Source organism: Cebus imitator, unplaced genomic scaffold, assembly GCF_001604975.1.
Source record: "Cebus imitator isolate Cc_AM_T3 unplaced genomic scaffold, Cebus_imitator-1.0 Scaffold95, whole genome shotgun sequence".
In the NCBI taxonomy this organism is placed as follows: Eukaryota; Metazoa; Chordata; class Mammalia; order Primates; family Cebidae; genus Cebus; species Cebus imitator.
This window is the reverse complement of record NW_016107410.1, coordinates 1,709,266-1,729,411: the sequence shown is the minus strand read 5'-3', so window position 1 is coordinate 1,729,411 and position 20,146 is coordinate 1,709,266. Positions and strand designations below refer to the sequence as shown.

Genomic DNA, 20,146 nt, shown 5'->3' with positions numbered 1-20,146 from the left:
GGAAGTTGAGACTACAGTGAGCCATGATTTTGCATTGCAGTTCAGCCTGGGTGGCAGAGCAGGACCTTGTCTTAAAAAAAAAAAAAGGAAAAACAAAAAAAAAAAAAAAAAAAAAAAAAAAAAAAAAAAAAAAAAAAAAAAAAAAAAAAAAAAAAAAAACAGAAGAGCAACAAAAGACACTTGCTTGGCATTTCTAACATGCTTCCAGCTGACATTGATGCCTTTGGTCTACAGTTCAGATTTCAGTATGAATTAGCACTGCCTTATGTAGGTCAACAGCATCAACCTATAAAGACATAATTTTGAAAACTGTGTAACTGGTGATCAGTTAAAAAATAATTACGTTACTTAGAATAGAGTCCTCTAATCATAGAAGAAGGATAAATGAGAAAACCCTGAATGACATGAGAACAATGAGCAATTTTAAGAAGCAATGGGCAGTATAAGTATTAAGTGCAAATTAAATATGAGAAATGATCTCTATCATTAATTTTCTTTATTGGTATTCTTAACTGATGTTTTGCAGGAAACCATGACTGATCTCCTAATGCTGGACCATAGTCCATAATATTTAATTGTTTTTTACCCTAAACTCTTACATTCAATGACTACAGTTTTATTTAGTATAACTGCATTTCTTTCTTTAAATTGAGTTTAACTTTTCTTTTTGTGGTATTTTTTCGAACATGCTATTCAGACAATATGAACTTAATAAAAATTTAGAATTCTTTTCTTTCTTCAATATGTTATAAAATATTTAAAATAGTACAAAAGTTATTTGTTTCTTTGAGGCAAAATTAAATTTTTCCTGCTCCTTTTTGAAACTCTTTGAAAATTATCTTAGTTTCTTTTATGCTTATAAAAATCTAAGAATCTAATATGGCTTGTAAATTTTGTCAATTATTTTTGCCAGAAGGAAAAAAATGCACTTTGTTGAAATTTCCAAATACCTATGTGTATATTTTTATACACATTTTTGACTTACATTTTTTCTTTTTTTTCTTTTGTTTCTTTTTTTTTTNTTTTGAGATGGAGTTTTGCTCTTATTTCCCAGGCTGGAGTGCAGTGGCACCAACTCAGCTCACGACAACCCCCGCCTCCCGGGTTCAAGTGATTCTCCTGCCTCAGCCCTCTGAGTAGCTGGGATTACAGGCATATACCACTACACCTGGCTAATTTTGTATTTTTATTAGACGGTGTTTCTCCATGTTGGTCAGGCTGGTCTCGAGCTCATGACCTCAGGTGATCTGCCCTCCTTGGCCTCCCAAAGTGCTGGGATTACAGGCATGAGCCACCACGCCCGGCCTCGACTTACTTTTTAAAAAATTCCTCTGATTCCTTTTCCATTCCAGATCTTATATAGTTATGTAATCCCAACATATCCAGCACCTTTTTAATAGGATGTTGATTGAATATGCAAAGTGAATGTTTTATATCAATATAAGGAAATTAATCATTTTCTTATTTCCCACAGCAACATTTTATAATTTATTCTTTTACCTTTATTTATTTATCCTTGTATTATATTATGGCCTAGAAAATTCTTCCTTAGACTTTATGCTTACTGTGAACAGGTCCCATTTTAATTTGTATTCCCAGCTTCATCTTGTGTGATATCCCAAACCTTAACACATTACAGTACATTTTGTTAAATGATAAACAATATTATTTAAAGGAAATTCCAATTGAATTTCTATGTCTCAAGGCTATTCACGTCAGAGCTTAATGTTTCTTAGGTGTGTTGTAAGAGCATGTTTCATTAAAATGGAGTTTATTTCAGGTATCTTTAACTCTAAAATACTGTTTCTCTAATATCATGAGACAACATAGAAACTTTTTAAAGTATTCCAATTTCCTTTAGGATATTTTCAGATTATTCAATATAACTGTCTTTGGACTATTTCTAACCTTTTCATATTTGACATTATTTACAGTTGAAAAGGTGAATACAATCAGTAAAATAAAATAAAAAACAATTCAAACTTTTGAGCTTTTAAACAGAACATGAACTGATGGAAGAGGATGCCCTTTTATTTTTTTAATATTGAGGAACTTTATTGAACTTCTTTGAGAAAATTTAAGATTCTATGTGAAGACATATTGAAACAATTAAATATAGGGAAAGGATAAAAGAAAAGTGAAGAGCTAAGTTTTTTAGTGATTGGTTTGATTGTATTAAGAACAACACTAATAATCAATGTAAACAATGTTAATACTCTAAAACTAAGAAACCTAAGTACATCTTTTCAAACAGAATTACAGATCCTTTAAAGAACTTTCCCTGAGCTTCTTAGAAAGTAGACAGGTGTGGTTGGAGAAAATCTGGTTTTGTTAAAGCACACCCACATTCAATTTAGATTCATAATTTCAATATCTCAATGATTTTTCCTTGTATTTTCTCTCAATATCATGTTTTTTAGACTGTTTTAGTACAGATTATATTTCTCTTCAGAGTACATATGATAGATAAATATACTGATGTTTTCCAAAGGAAAGTACAAGCAGAATACTGTTTAAAAAAAAAACAAATTTTGGTATCCTTTACCTCCTTACAAAGAAAAGCAAATCTGATGGCTATATTTTCCCAAATAAAATGGTGTATAACACTGGCATTTTTCCTACTTATGATTCCAGCATTTTTTCCTTAAATCTAAATAAATAAAAAATGAATTTAGACTTAGATAAACTATCTTTATAATGGTAAGCCTTGTCTTGTAAACTAAACTGTTCTCTGAAGGGTGATGAGTAATTTGTTGGCAGTAGATATAATGCAAATAGGTTACAGACTCAGTTTAGTTTGGACTACAGCACTAATGTGTCTCTAGGCAATCACAGTACTTAATATGACCTGACACTGAACATAGCATTTCAACTGATGCATCCATCCACTGGAGGGCTCATTTACAAAAGTAGCACCATATATGGATTATTCAATCTTCGTCCCTAAGTTTCTAGACCCCTCCTTGTGATATCATAATCTAACATGCACTCTATTCTGCCACCAAAGCATCCAGATGATGATGTTGCAAACTCCTAACATGTCCCTTGCCTAAGGCTGCTGCACGGGATCATACCTGTTCTGTTGGTCTGGCATGTACAATTGATTGTTTCCAGATGTTGGGTGGTAGGAAGTCATCAAAAACAAAGTCAATTAGAATCACTATCATCACCACTTAATCAACTGGCCAGTTACTTTAAAAGCACCTATTAAGAGAACAAGAGATATTTAACTGATGTAAGGAATCTAAAATTGTCTAAGGCTGGGTGCAGTGACTCAAGATTGTAATCCCAGAACTTTGGGAGGCTAACACAGGAGGACTGCTTGAGGCCAGGAGTTTGAGATCAGCCTGGGCAATATACAAGACTTAGTCTTTACAATAAATAATTTTAAAAAATTAACTGAGTGTGATGGCACATGCCTGTAGTACTAGCCACTCAGGAGGCGTAGGCAGGAATATTACTTGAACCCAGGAGTGAGCTATGACTGTGCCAGGGCACTCCAGTCTGGGTGACAGGGCAAGATCCTCTGAAAAAGATTTTTAATAAAAAAAAAATAAAATTTTCTAAGATGTGATTCTTAAGGAGTTAATAACTTTAACAACAGGGGTATGATGGATCTTTATACATGGTTTTAAGCAACACCATCACTACCATTCACCATGATGATGATGATGATGATGATATTCATTTGTGATATTATGAATGATGAGAAAGAGTGCAAGTGTATTGAGGGGGACCATTCCAAACAGTTTGCTTAGTGTAAACTTTTTTATTGTGTACTTAGGTAAGAGATTTTATGAATTATTTTATTTTAATCCTTCCAACATTTAAAAATAATTATCATTATTATTCCAGTTCAGGTAAAAATATGGAGGCTCAGAATAATTTAGAAGTCTGTTTGCAGTCTCCTAGCTCTCAAGTAGCAGAGTTGGATTCAAACTTACTGGTACTGTGTATTTTAGGCATTTTTTTTTTCCAGAGAAAGGAAAGTCATATCTGGCTTACATAACTGAGAGAAACTCCCAAGAGAAGAGACATTTGAGCAGGATGTTGAATGACTGACAGTGTCTATAGCTGGATGCATATGAAAGGGACTGGATGGAACAGAATTAGGAATGGAATGTTGATATGAAGGTTGAAGCACCTGAGGCAAATGTAAGGAAATGATAGTCAGAGCAGCATGAAATACAGGATTCTTTCTCAAAAGGAGATTGTGCTGGCTGGGGGAGCTGGAGCGTGGGTATAGATAATTATTTTTCTAGACTCACATATCTGTGTTTGATTCTTTAGCTAGTGTAAGGATGTTAAAGAACTTTGAAGAATAAAAGTAATGTAAGTAATACCATGCTTTAGAAATGCTATGGTGATAGAATATAAAGTGGATGTAAAGGAGAGAATTATATTGTGTTATTAAGTTAGCAGTTCTCAAACAGGGACTTGTAGATGCCTTGGGCATTGATGAGTCATTTCAGAGGAACCACACATTCTTATGTGCATCACTTTAGGAACAGAAAAATATGTCTCACTCAAATTCATTTTACCACTTTTTAAATGGTAGACTTCCTAGTCAGTCATAATTGGGAAAATAGACATTTATTTGCAAATATTACTGAATTCAGGATAGCATTAATGGATTCTGAATATTACTGTGAATCTTTCCAAATGAAAAGTATTAATGTACAATTATACATGGGTCTGTATAACTTCTTGATTTATTGATTCTTTAATGTACTTGTTCTAGAAATATTTATCTTTACAAGTGGCATCATAATGGTTAAATATGATCTTTGTAATCAGATTTTATGAACTAGAACTCCAGCTGTCTCACTTATTAGCAATAAATGGATATGTTACTAATCTCTTTTAATCCCATTTTCTTAGCTGCAAATTTGTCAAGATGACACTAATATTACCTGATTATTTTCAGGATTATGTGAGATTGCAAATCTAAAATATTTCCCAGATACATAATAAAATATCTAAGCTATTATTACTCTTTGTTAGATCATGCCTGGTAGATATCACATGATTTTATCATAGTCACAAACCGAAAAGCACAGTCAAAAGTCATTTCTCAAATAGTTTGTCATGAGTTGAAGTGACAGTGTATCAAGATCATAATCAGTAAATTTCAGCGTATAATTTTTTCTTTGATTCTCGTACTGAATTGAAAAGTCAGTTATAATTGCTGCATTGCTATTAATTTCCCCCCCCCTTTTTTTTTTACAATGTGAAATAATACCTGCTTGCCTCCCTTAGAGTTAATAAATTGGAAAGTATTTGTGGTTCTTGGCCCAGATACCCATTTGCTGTTGGTTATTGACCCTTTTTCACTGTCTCAGTTCTTGAGATGAGTATTTCACAATTTATAAACTTTGATTTATAGCAGCAGCCCCACTAGTTCTGTCACTCTACCTTCTGAGTAGCCTTGAAGAAGGGCATTATTATAGAGAATCACCAGTCATCACAGCACACACATTCTGACAAAAAAAAAATCTCACCTGGAAACCTGCAGGAACAGTGTCTTCCAGATAAGGGTTTATGGTCTCAGGACAACTATTGGCTGTCTTTATATCACTTCTCTAAAGCTGATAATTTAGGAGACTCACTGTCTTGATTTACGTGAAAAATATGAATGGGAATCCTAAAGTGCAAGAGGAATAGAAGTGTTGGATATTCGCAAAAGAGGTGTGGAGCAAGTCATTGAACAAAAAGTGAAATTGATCTCTCCTGGATTTGGTTTATCAGAATGAAAGACTAACTTAGAGTGATTTATCTGAGAAGGGAAACAACAAACAACAAAACGTCTCCTATGCGTGGTTCCTTCTTGTGCTTATTTAGAGTCTAGTTCTTTAAATCTGATGGGTTTATGGCACAATTTAATACCAAAATCACTATATGAAAACTGGCTTCAATGTTTTAATCTGTGAAGCACAGGAACTCATGTACAATGTATTAAATGTTTGCTATTCTGTTTACGTTTGTTTAAAACGAAGCTGCTCTCTAGTTTCTTGGGTGATTTGTGCACATGTAGTAAACTGGATACGTTCATGTTTTGTTTCATGTGTCACCAAATCACTTAGGTATTTCTGAATAAAGAGACTGTATTGAGAAAGGATGAAAACCAGTTGGGAAATGGAGTAGGAACAAAAAAATGAGAGGCTCAGTGTTTTATAAATTTTATGGCAAAGAAAAGCTGACATTCATTTTAAATCAATGCGGTCTGTGCTTTGCTTCGGTGAATGATGCCTACACATATCTAGTCAACAGAGTAGAAACACAGATCATTAGAGGAATGAAAGCTTTACCACATGCATTGTGAAAGATGTACAAGTTTATTTTCCCCATCGACCATACCTTTTGTCAATATCATGCATATTGCCCAGCGAGAGAACCTGTTAACCAGATATAGAAGGACTTATTTAATTTAGTTACTACCTCCTTTAGTTTTTATGAGTGGTGGGAGATCTGTTTAAAAAGACCTGTTTGGTTAACAAACGTGTGCTGCTCTGCAGTGAGGGACGTTTTGAATGATTTTCCTATTTCTAATCTTTTCCCCCATCCAGTTAGAAAGTAGTCCACAGTGCTTCAGAACATTTGTATTTAAATCTTTATTGTAGTTCCATTGTAGCAAGAATAAATGTAAATGGACACAGTCTATTTCCATAATTATTTTGCAGAGTATTTTGGCTATCGTCCTGGTGTTTATAGTCAATTCATTTTCACACCATCTACATTTTGGACAGCAAGCATAAAGCTCTGCTGGTTTATCTCACAGAGAGATCAGATTGCCCCCCAAAAGATAGCCATTTATAATATATGCACTTTTGAATAATTAAATGAACTACCGAAGAGGAAATGGATTCTAATAAGCTTTCAAACTGTGATTGTGCCATGCACTGAATCATTTCTTTATGAATACATTTCTCTTGGAGCATGTATAATTATGAAACTTTTTTTTTCTATCTCGGTAGGAACTGGGAAGTAACAGCCCTCCACAGAGAAACTGGAAGGGAATTGCTATTGCTCTGCTGGTGATTTTAGTTGTATGCTCACTCATCACTATGTCAGTCATCCTCTTAACCCCAGGTAATCTGTCTTTATTCCTCTCTTATGATGGTATTGTGGATGATAATTTCACATTCAAATGCCTTAAGAGGGTAGCAATATGTGGTATCTTAGGGCACATTAGCATTGGTTGGAATTTGGATTAAAAAAAAAAGCATAATCAGACATTTTGCAAATGGCACAGTAATTCTGCAGTTCAAATATCATGCAGGATATTTTGGGAAGCTAAAAATGTAAAATATACAAGTTGAGAATGCCAAGGAGCTTTTAGTCTCCATTGCCACTTACAGCCTTACTATGTGTTAGTTTGATAAATGCAGAAGACATTTGACTTTTATTGTGGGTTGAAGATGAGGGAGTGGTATCTGGAAGTTTCCATATATAGATCATAACTCAACTGTATGGAAATGGAAAGAGAGGATTTGATGGAAAAAGTTCAGATAGAAAGAGAGTGATCTAAGCCTCTACATTTGGATACTTCTTTCTTTCTTTTCCTTTCTTTCCCTGAAGTTTTTACATTTTAACTTTCTACCCGATCTAAAGAACCTCTGCAAATTGCCCTTGCAATGATTTTTGGACTGCGTTCTTCAGAATAAAGAGTTCAACACTAATATGGAAATTATTATTGTGTTTAATTCTTTTGGAGGTACTATTTCAAAACCCTGGAGATTTATTACTCTTTAGTAGGTACTAATAAGGAAGGCAGAGATAAGGGGATTACTATTAAACTCCCCAATTGTCTTCTAGATACATTTGGCATGTTGCTGCAACCCACCCACCCAACTGTTTTCTCAAAGACTGAACACCCACATATGGCACAGTATTATGAAAAATAGTCATTTCTGGGATAGGATTGCATGAATCTGGAAATCAGCTGATATTTTAAAATTATAGCCTGTTTTTGAATGTCATTTATTTCCACTTCAGTTTTTGTCTTAGCTTTGTTATTTTATGAACCCCTTAAACACATTAAACTTATTTCTTGATGTACAAAATACAATTAACGATAACTCTTTTTCAGAGTCATTTAGTCATGTAATTTCTGTGACTAATTATATAAATGACAGTATCAATTGTTCCAATGGGGCACTTTGTGAAATATACCATCTTTGTAAAAATATTGACTTTGAAATATATAAACTGCCAAAAATACAGTTGTTAGCTGTTTTGGGGGTTTTATATATATATATATATATATTTTATTGTGTTTTAGGTTTTGGGGTACATGTGAAGAACATGCAAGATTGTTACATAGGTACATACATGGCAATGTGGTTTGCTGCCTTCCTCACCATCACCTATATCTGGCATTTCTCCCCATGTTATCCCTCCCCAACTTCCTGCCCCCCGCTGTCCCTCCGCTAGTCCCCCCAACAGACCCCAGTGTGTAGTGCTCCCCTCCCTGTGTCCATGTGTTCTCATTGTTCAACACCCGCCTATGAGTGAGAACATGTGGTGTTTGATTTTCTGTTCTTGTGTCAGTTTGCTGAGAATGATGGTTTCCAGGTTAATCCGTGTCCCTACAAAAGACACGAACTCATCGTTTTTTATGGCTGCATAGTATTCCATGGTGTATATGTACCACATTTTCCCTGTCCAGTCTATCATCGATGGGCATTTGGGTTGGCTCCAAGTCTTTGCTATTGTAAACAGTGCCGCAGTGAACATTTGTGTGCATGTTAGTTGTTATTTAACATGTGGAGAGATTGAGAAAGAAATAAAGGGAGCCAGTAGGGAGGAAGGAGAGAAAGATAATTTGGAAAGAAAAAAAGGAAAAATTCCCTGGTAAAAGTTGGTTTATCCGGCATTCTCTCAGGAACCTTTTCTTAACAACTGCCTCATTTGTATATCTGTAATTCAATGTAATTAAACAATATGATGGCTCTAAGTGGCTGCACAATGCCAAGAATCATTGTTGTAGGAATATGAGTTCCGGTATGGTGTTACACTTAAACATAAGAAGTTTAACATAATTATAAAAAATGAATGAGCTGATTTTGCTGCTTTCTATTGATGGCTATTAGCCAGATGGAGATATTCCTGTCATAATCCCCATGTATTTCTCCTGAATTCTTTTTCTTTCATTCTGATTCTTGCATCCTTGTCCCAGTGATTCACTTTCTCAGGTTTTCTTTTTACTCACTGAGGCCATATTGATACTTTAGAGTACTTGAGAGTTTGCTGCAACAAAGACCATATAGAGTTAGCCACTCACTAAATTAAACTTTCTCTGCTCAACCCTTTCCAATTTTTCTCAGTACAAAACCACAGTGATGAACCATAATTGAGTCCATTTATGTCCTACACTTCTTCATTTATTTAAGCAAGAGCAAACATGACATACCTTGGTTTGAGTTCTGTCTCTATAAGACACTAGTTTTGTGCAATTTGGCATGTTATTTAACCTTGTCTCTAACTTTACTCATCTGTATTATGAGTAGAATATTTATTGCCAACATTGTAGTGTTATTATGGAGGTTAAATGAGATAATGTAGTCCAAGAGTTTTGCACAGTACCTAGCAATGCTGCTGCCACTCCTTTGATTATTGCTGTTATTCAGTACTTATTGACCACCAGAAACCATACCAAGCAGAGTTACATAAAGGATATTTCCCAGAAAAGGTATAAAACATCTCAGGAGTATAGATCTTTGTGACTTCAATTTTAGTTATGACAAATGGAAAGGGACACAATATTTAACCTGGAGTTAGTCTTCTGGGGTCAAATTATTCATGCATTTATTCATCCAATAGGTAATAATGGAGCACTTACCACATTCTAGGTGCTATGGTAGTTGGCCCAGCACTTTCACTATTTTATATCTTTTACCTCCAATCCCTAGTTACATAAATATACACATTTAGAAAACTCACATATTTAGAACAACCACAGCCCCCCTCAACCCAGGCTTAATTTCATATGATATTAATCATACAAATAGAAGTGGCATTTATTTATTTATTTTTGTTTTGTTTTGAAGTGGGGTCTCGCTCTGTTGCAGGCTGGACTGCAGTGGTGCAATCATGGCTCACTTCAGCCTTGAATTTCTGGGCTCCAGCAATCCTCCCACCTCAGCCTCCTGAGCAGCTAGAACCACCATGACCAGTTATTTTTTTTATTTTTATTTTTGTAGAGATAGGGTCTCTCTGTGTTGTCCAGGCTGGTCTCAAACTCCTGATCTCAAGCAATCCTCTTGTGTATGCCTCCCAAAGTGCTGGGATTACAATCATGAGCCACCACAGCCAGCCCACGATTATTATGTAGATTTACAGTTTACCAAATGCATTTCACATATTACATGTTCAAAAGTCTTTGGATTTCATTATTATTATTGGTAGGGACATTATAAAATTAAAAAGTAAGTAATTATACTGGAGTGGCAAAGGTATTGCTATAGGAAGCAGACATCCTCCTTTATACAGAGAGTGTTCTATGCTCTCTGTAAACTCAATGCCATCAAGTGCCTAGAAAATTATATAAATTGATGAAGTGGGTAAGTATAACAACAATGGTTAGTCATTTGAGTTGTGACCCAGCAAAATGGCAGTCTAGTTGCATGGCCTTTATGGTGGGCTCAACCCAAAAGTGTCAGAGTAATATATAAGGCCAGAAGACTAGTAGTTTGCAGCACAAGACTTGGGTCTTCACCTGGGAAGCACTTTTAGAAGTTATCTAGTCTTGCTCTCTCATTGGACAGGAAAAATACCTGAGTTTTTTTAACTTTTGGGGTGAGAACAAGAATATGCATCAAGACCATGTACACTTTTGATTTTGCATGCGTCTGTGGCTGTATATGTCTGTGATCAGACTGCAATGCTCCAATTGCACCAAGCCTTTCTCCTCTAATCTTTGGGCTTGAGTTGTCTCAGCTGTGCTAGAACAAAGCCACAAAGAAAAAACTCCAGCTGGAAATTCAACATACAGCATCACCCTTCCGGTCTTCCCTCTGTCCACCAATATGTTCTCAAGGCCTAGCTTTTAAGTAAACCACTGAAGCAGGTGTAAACTTTCAACCAAGTAGGGGAATCCACGTCAGGAGCGGAAGCTTCTGATTGTGAGAGTTTAGCAAGACACTGGGACTTTTAGCACAAGGGCTGCCTCCAGAACAATTTTTCCAATAAAAGCAGCAGTCAGAAATTCATATAGCTGCTATAATTATATAACCCTGGGCTAGTCACTTACCTCTATGGTATCAGTGTGTCATTGAAGAAAAGGACATCTTTAGTTTGCTAGAATGGGAAGTGATCTCTTGAAGTGTGTTATAATTGTAATGTCTATTATTGAATATATTAATAAACACTACCAACAATAATAGTGCTTGTTTAGTGACAGATATAGCAACAGATGAAATATGGTGAGCTCTTTCACTAAGATTTTTCTATCATGAAAATACATTTAGTGGGTATGTTTAAAGATGAAAGCATACAAAAAGTTGTTTAGTCAAAGAAATGTTTTTGAAACTCTTTTACTCAAAATAGCATGACAATTTTCAGGTAAGTGCTAAGGAATGCAAATCTGTAACCAGAGAAACCCATGTTCATTATAATTTTTGTTTGATTGCAAATTATATTGCATATTTGACACACATGCCTTACTTTCTAAGATTATCAGGCTCTTCCTTGCCTTGTGAAGAGAAGTTCTAACTATTTTTGAAGAATAGGCTAACTATTCAAGTAATTTATTTTATAAGTATTTCTGAAAGAAACAAATTATTCACTCCACTTTTTAAATTAAGGGGTAGAGTTATTCAAATGCATTGATGAAGCCTACATTTTTTTCTATTGAGTTTGTTTAAAGAAAATGTTTATCCACATTTATTTTGAGAATATATTAACTATAAGATCAATAATTATACTCTACAAATATATGAGAGTACATTTATGCTTAAAGTTGTGGAAATCAGTCTAGTAAAGCTGAGCATTTAATTTGCAATCTTATTTTTACACTTAATATGTAGAATGAGAAGGACTATACTTGGGAGAACATTATGTGCAGAATACGATTACCAATTTTAACCTGTTTTGAGAACAAAGGTGCGTATTTTATGAGTCAGAATGCATTCGATAAAGGATATTCATCAGGCTCTTTCATCCATCTGCCATATTGAAATATCCACCCGAGAACTGTCACACTCCACAATTCTTCAGCAGCAATGGCCTTTTGCCTTTTGTGTGTCTTTAATCAGTCAGTGCCAAGACAAAGTCATCACACTGATTATCTGTCATGGCTGACTAAGACCAAAATGTGATCTTCATTGTTAGCTCTAGCTCTTGTTTCTTTTTGAAACTTCCAAATACCATCTGTTACAATAGTGGGATTCATTCCTTTAGTACACTTTTTAGGTTGCATGGTGGATAGTCTTTGCAGGTTTATCAGAGTATAAAAGAAACCAAGCATTGATGTAGGAATCATTAGAACTCTGCTTGATCTCAGTTAAACAAGAATATAATAGTGATTTTTTTTGGTTCCACAAGAGAGATGTCTTTATTTTCACTTCTAGAAGTATCTCTAAGATTAAGAATTTTAAACTTCTTTCATATGCCATAAGTAATAATTTACACAGGTCAATACTGCCACAGTGATGTTAATGGTTAGATGAGTCTTTAATATCAGATATGGGTTATATCCATGAAGCTATGCTCAGTTAGTTAACTGGAGCGAAAACATAGAATTAAGGAAGTGAAGGAACAGAAACATAGGCAATCTGATCCAGAAAAATCAACAAAATAAGCCAAAAACTAGAAGTCAGCCTTTAAGGAATTAGGCTTTTCCTTACATCAGCTTAAGTGTACAGTGCACACAATCATCTCTTTTAACCCTTATAACACACCAGTTTAAAGGAAGTAGCCCAATTTTCTACATAACACAGCTAAGAGTAACAGATTTGGATGACTTCAGCAGCTAGTTTGTGGAGAAAGTATAGTAGATAGTGATTAAATTGACCTTGGTATTAGACTGACTTGGATTCACCCCCTAGCCTTGCTACATGCCCACAAATATGACATTGAGGTAAAGAATTCTCTCTTTCTCCATTGTTAAGACATCAGATTAGGCCTGGCGTGGTGGCTCATGCCTGTAATCCCAGCACTTTGGGAGGCAGGGCGGATCAACTGAGGTCAGGAGTTTGAGACCAGCCTGACTAATATTGTGAAATCCCATCTGTACTAGAAGTACAAAAATTAGCTGGGTGTAGTGGTGGGCACCTGTAATCCCAGCTACTTGGGAGGCTGAAACAGGAGAATTGCTTGAACCTGGGAGGCAGAGGTTGCAGTGAGCCAAAGTCACGCCACCACACTCCAGCCTGGGCGACAGAGCAAAAAACTGTTAAAAAAAAAAAAAAAAAAAAGACACCAGATTTAAAAAATTATTTGCCCCTTTGAAAGATGGCTCTAAAAAGCTTCATGTGCCCCCCATGTACATATATATATGTATATATATAATTTCCTAGGAAGCATTTAATAAAATTAAGGACTTTATTGGACTGATGACAGCTGATTTGTTATTGTTATGCAAAAATTCATTCTAGTTGCTATTGTGCTCTAACAAAATAACAGTTCCTGGTTATAGTTAGTTAAAATGTTATATTATATTGCAAACAATATCCTGGCATCTGTAATTTAACAGATGTCATTTAATCACCTGACCTGTGTTTGAAAATGTCAAAGCAATGATTAAACTATCCTCATTATGCTTTATGAGGGGAAAATAGTTTTACAGATTTTTAGATTTGCATTACTTGTAAACATCAGCATTGACCACGATGTAAATTGTTTATTTTGTTGAACTAAAACAGAAGATGTGTTGTATTGATAGGTATATTCTAATGTGTCTGTGCTTGTTTTTTTTTCAAGAACAGCACAGATTGAATACAGATTTCAATGCAGCATTATCCAGACATAATCAGGCTGCAGAGAAAACAATGACAGATTCTAACAATTTCTCCCTGTATATTATGGATTGTTGTTGCTTTTAAAAATAGATTTATCTCTACTGTTGAATAAAAAATAATTTCCTCTGGTATTAATGGAATAAAAGTAGTTACATTTTTTGTCTTTGCTTTATAGTTTCATTTCTATCTTTAAGCCATATTTGATTCCCTTAGTTACTCTCATAATGTTGTGTCCAATCAGATAAATGATGAATTTGATTTATATTATAATGTCTTTAGTTTTACAAGAGTCAAGAGACTCTATTAACAATTATTTACACCTTCTTCTTGCCAGATGTTGTACCAAGTGCTTTACATGTACTATTTAATTTATTCTCATATCACAAATATTGCATAAATACTATTTATTTATTTACATTCTAGAGTATTCATTTGAATCTTGCAAGTTGAAGTAAATTGCCTCATTTCACACAACTAGAAGGCAGAGATGCTGGATGACTATCTCAGGCACTTTTGGTTTTGACATGTGTCATAATCTTTGTAATTTAAGTTAAGACATATTCTTACACCCATGGAAGATGGGGAAAAATGTTTTAGAAAAATAAATTTCTTCTTTATTCCTCCCCATGATTTTTGTAATTAGCAAAGTAATTCTGCATACTTCTAAAAGGGAAGCCATGGCAGAGAAAGAATTCAGCTGAGGATGGAGGTGTAAAAATTTGGACAAGGGGCAGAAAAGTAGGCAGTGACAGAAGTGGGAAGTTGAAAATCATAAGTGTAAATTTTATATGTATTTTTATTTCTGGTTTCATAATTTTTCAGACTTCAAATACCCATGATAAAATACAAGTTCACATTTTCTATCCTACACCACATTATATAAAATTGTATGTTATTATACAACTTTAAATATTGTGTCACATATTTTATTTGCTTCTGCCTAATAGAAATTTCATTTAAAAATGTGACATTCTGGCCTCTAATGTATGATTAGATAGCTTTGTCTCTGAGAAGTCAGGTTTCCATGAAACAGAGAGTTATGGTGGGGTATAATGGCTTGTACCTGTAATCCTAGCACTTTGAAAGGCCAAGACAGGCGGATCACTTGAGCCTAGGACTTCAAAACCATCCTGGGCAGCATAGTGAGACCCCGTCTCAACTAAAAGTTAAAAAAAAAAAAAAGTTAGCCATGCGTGTTGGCACATGTTACTCAGGAGGCTGGAGGATTACTTGAGACTAACAAGTTGAGGCTATAGTGAGCCGTGATCATACCACTGCACTTCAGCCTGGGCAACAGAGCATGACTCTCAAAAAGAAAAGAAAGAAAAGATAAAAAAAAGAAAAGCAGGAAAAAAGAAAGAGAGAAAGTGTGACATACAATTACCCACTCCACCTGGGAAAAAATATTGGAATACATATTTATGCTCTGTGTTTGTGGACGAGGATAGTTTAATATGTAATTATTTCCCATGATGCCATTTGTATGCAATTAACATTAAATTCCTTTGTTTTAAACTGTAACCAATGTCGTCTGTATTACAGAGTTCATCTGGAAAAAGAGTCTGTATCAGTAAAAAGAAAAAAACAACAAACCTTTATTTAACAGTATTTTAAACTAATATCCCACTTTGTATCTTTGATCAGGAAAATGAAATTTTAGCTAGAGCAATTTCAATGTTTGTTCATTATTTTGGCTTGTTTAACTGCACTGTTTCTCTTGGTCTAAGATTGTTCAATTGAGTGTAAAGTCCAACCTGATAAACTCTAGCAAAACTAGAATCGGTGAAACTAGACTTGGGAGACAATCTTACTTGAATGGAAGACTGTACCTTAAATCTGTGGATCACATTTTGACTTGCGTGGGGGGTAGAAGACCTCCAATGCAATACTCGCAGCTTATCCTGCATTTGCTGAGTCATCTTCAGTAAATATGCAACTAGAGAAACTAAGCAAGTACATTAACTATTTTATATGCATTATCATTCAGTGTTCAAGAGTTCTAGTTACTTGAATGGCTTTATCTCTCCACATCACCTTCATGATCTTTCTTGCCTAACTTAAATTCCTGATATTATTATTTTTTTAAATATTGAGATGAAAGTCACATATCATAAAATTATCCATTTTAAAGTGAACAATTCAGTGGCACCTAGTACATTCACATCATGTGCAACCATCCGTTCTACCTAGTTCCAAAACATATTCATCATCCTAAAAGGAAACTCTACCCACTAAGCAGTTACTCCTCATATCCTGCCTCCCTCATCCCCTGGCAATCACCAACCTATTTCTGTTTTCTGAAGATTTACTTTTTCTAGATATTTTACATAAATTGAATCAAGTAATATATGACCTTTAGTGTCTAACGTCTTTCACTTTGCATATTTTAGGGGTTTATCTACCAAGTCACATATAACAGTGCTTCATTCCTTTTTATGGCTCTTAGCAATCCATTGTATGCATATTCCACAGATTGTGCTACTGTGAACATGTGTGTATTTGTTTGAGTCCATGTTTTTAGTTCTTGAGGTTATATACCTAGGAATGGAATTGCTAGATCATGTGGTAATTCTATGTTTAAGTTTCTGAATAACTGTTTGCCACAGCAGCTGAACTATCTTACATTCCCAACAGAAATATTCATGTGTTCCAGTTTCTCCATACCCTTAGAAACACTTGTTATTTTCTGTGTTTTTTTTTTTTTTTAATTATGGGCATTAAAGAGATATGAAGTAGAATCTTATTTGGTTTTAATTTGCATTTCCCTAATGATTAACAATGCTGATTGAGCATCTTCTCACATGCTTATTGGCCATTTATGTATCTTCTTTGAAGATACGTCTATTTAAGCTTGTTGCCCATTTTAAGTGACTTGTTTTACTGATAGTGAGTTGTAGGAGTTCTTTATTCCGGATATTAATCTCTTGTCAGAAACATATTTTCATATACTTTCTTCTATAATTTAGGTTATATCTTTCATAATAGTTTCATTTGGTGCACAAAGTTCTTCATTTACCTATTCCTTCATTGCTTACGCTTTTCATGTCATATCTAAGCATACATTCTAAATCCAAGGTCACAAAGATCTGTCTTTTTTTTTTTTTTTAAATAAGTTTATGGTTTAAAATAAGTTTACGGTTGATCATTTCGAGTTAAGTTTTTAATATGGTGTGAGTTAGGGAGTCTAGCTTTAATTTTTGCACATGAACAACCATTTCACCCAGCAATTGAAGAGACTGTTCTTTCCCAGTTATGGTAGTGTGACCCTTGTTGATTGTTCTTGCTTACAGATATATGAGTGATTTCCAGGCTTACAATTTTACTCCATTCATCTCTATATCTATCCTCATGCTGGCATTGTACTATTTTAATTTCTGCAGCTTTGTAGAAATGCTTGAAATCTGGAAGCGTGACTGTTACACTTAAAAATATATATATATATATTGCTTTGCTATGAAGAGTCCATTATAATTCCATATAAATTTGAGAATTTGCTTTTTTATTTCTGCAAGAAAGCCAGTTGATATTTTAATAGTAATTGCATTGAATCTGCATTTGCTTTAGGTAATATTACCATCTTAGAAATATTAGTCTTCCAACTCATAAATATAGAATGTCCTTACATTCTTGAAATAATTTAAATAAAACAAAAATCAACATTTTGTAGTTTATAGTGTAAAAAGTCTTTCAAATGAATTGATTAAATTCATTTCTATTTATTTTATCCCTCTGTATGATACTGTAAAAAGAACTGATACCTTAATATTCTTTTCTGATTAATCATTGTTGGTATATAGAAACACAACTGATTTCTGAGTGTTAATCTTGTACTCTTCAATTTTGCTGAAATCATCTATCTATTAGCTTTAGTAGCTTATTGTAGATTCATCAAGATTGCCTATGTATAGAGGATCATGCCATGTGTGAACAGAGGTAGTTTTACTTCTTCATGTCTAAATTGATTATCTGTTTGTTCTTTTTCTTGTCTGGTTACTGTGGCTAGAATTTCTAGTACAATATTGGATAACACTGGTAAAAGTGGATGTTCTCATCTTACTCCATCATAGATGGAAAGCATTCAGTTTTTTTTCATTGGGCAGTCTTAGCTTGTTTAAATATTCTTTACATTGTTGAGGAAGATTCTTTTTATTTCTAGCTCTTAAAATATTTTTGTAAAGAGTGTTGGATATTGTCAGATACATTTTATCCATAAATTGAGCTGACTGTTTTTCTCCCTTTTCTATTACGTGTTGTATTACATTAATTTTCCTTTGTTTAGGCACTCTTATATTCCTGGAATAAACCCCACTTGTTCATGGTGTATAATCCTCTTTATATGCTGAAGAATTTTGTTTTCCAGCATACTTTAAGGATTTGCATCTGTATTTATAAGAGATGTTGATCTGTTAATTTTTCTTGTACTATTTTTGTCTAGCTTTCTTATAAAAATAATTTTAACCTCATAGAATGAGATAGTAATCTCTCAGTTTTGGGAAGAGTTTGAGAAGGACGAGTGTTAATTCTTCCAAATGTTAGAATCATGAGTGAATTCATCTGGTTCTAGCTTTTTATTTTTAGGAAGGTTTTTGATTAATGGGTTTTATAACTTACCTATTATAGGTCTGTTCAGGAATTTTATTTCTTCTTGAATAAGTTTGGTAGTTTGTGTTTTTCTAGCAACTCGTTTACTTCATATAATGTCTGAGTTCATTTGTCCTGCTATAACAAAATACCACAGATTGAATAATATAAACAACAGTAATTTATTTCTCACAGTTCTGCAAGCTGGAAAGCCCAGGATCAAGATTCTGGCAGGACTGGTATCTGGAGAGGGCTGCTTTCTGGTTCCAAGATGATACCTTTTGGAACTGCACTCTCCAGAGGAAAGGAATACTGCATTCTCACATGGCAGAATGAACAGAAGGAAAAGATAGTCTTCCCTTCCCTTTAAGCTCAAGACCTTTTATAAGGCTATTAATTCCATTCATAAGGGTAGGGCCCTAATAATTACCTCCCAAGCTTCACACCTCTTAATACTATTGCTTTAGAGACTAAATTTCAATATGAAATTGAAAGGGGAACACAATCATTCAAACCATAGTGTATAATTTGCACCTCTACTGTTTGATACATATATGATTATTATTTTGTCTCTTTAATGACCATATTTCTATATATAGTATCATTTCTTCTCATAATTTTTGACTTAAAGTCTATTTTTTCTGATTATAAGATAACAATTTCTGCTCTTTTTTGGTTGCAGTTTGCATAGAATATATTTTTCATTCATTTACCCTCAATGCATTGCATCTTTAGAAATAAAGTAAGTGAATTTAAAAAATCCAGTCTGCCATTTTCAGCCTTTTGAATGGAGAATTGCATTTATTTACATTTAGTTTCTTAAAATGAAGTAATTTTTTCATTGTTCCATTTATTTTCTCTTTTAATTTTTTTTCTTTAAGTCCTTCAACTCTGCCTTCTCTTGTGTTTATTTTTGCAGTGTCCTTCTTTGATTCTCTTCTCATTTCCCCTTGCAAATGAGTTCTTATGCTTATGCTGATTACTGTATTTCATATTTTAAATTTATAACAATTTAGTTTGAATTAATTTTAACTTATCTTCAATCACATAAACAAACTCTGTTTTTATACAGTTTCACCCATACAATATTGTTTTTGTCACAAATTACATCTATATATATTGTGTGACCATTAATCTAAATTTATAATTATTATAAATTTTCTTTTAAATTACAGTAATATAGAAAATATAAACATGAGTCACAAGCCAAATATACAATAAGACTGCCTTTTCTGTTTGCCTAGGTAATTATCATTGCTAGAGTTTTCTGTGTCTTCATATGGCTTCAAATTATTGTTAACATTTTTCCACTTCATGCTGGAGTGCTCCTTTAACATTTTTGGAGGACAGTTCTACTTACCACAAACTCCCTTAACTTTCCTCAGCTTTTGTTTATCAGGGAATGTCTTGGTTTCTTCTTCATTTGAGTGATTATTTTGCTAGATACAGAATTCTTGGTTGAAACCTCTTTTCTTGGCTGGGTGCAGTGTCTCACACCTGTAATCCCAGCACTTTGGGAGGTTGAGGTGAGGGGATCACCTGAGGCCAGGAGTTTGAGACCAGCCTGGCCAACATGGTGAAACCCTGTCTCTACTGAAAATACAAAA

General features: G+C 34.1%; 1 protein-coding gene across 3 annotated transcripts in view; it reads left to right on the top strand.

Moving 5' to 3' along the window:
• The window catches only part of DPP10 (dipeptidyl peptidase like 10), a 1,448,345-nt gene that overhangs the window by 901,944 nt on the left and 526,255 nt on the right, over positions 1-20,146 (top strand). For all 3 annotated transcript variants that reach the window (XM_017536067.2, XM_017536066.2, XM_017536068.2), the window contains exon 2: positions 6,975-7,089. In XM_017536067.2, coding sequence (XP_017391556.1) covers positions 6,975-7,089 — 115 coding nt within the window. The remainder of the gene's footprint in view (positions 1-6,974; positions 7,090-20,146) is intronic.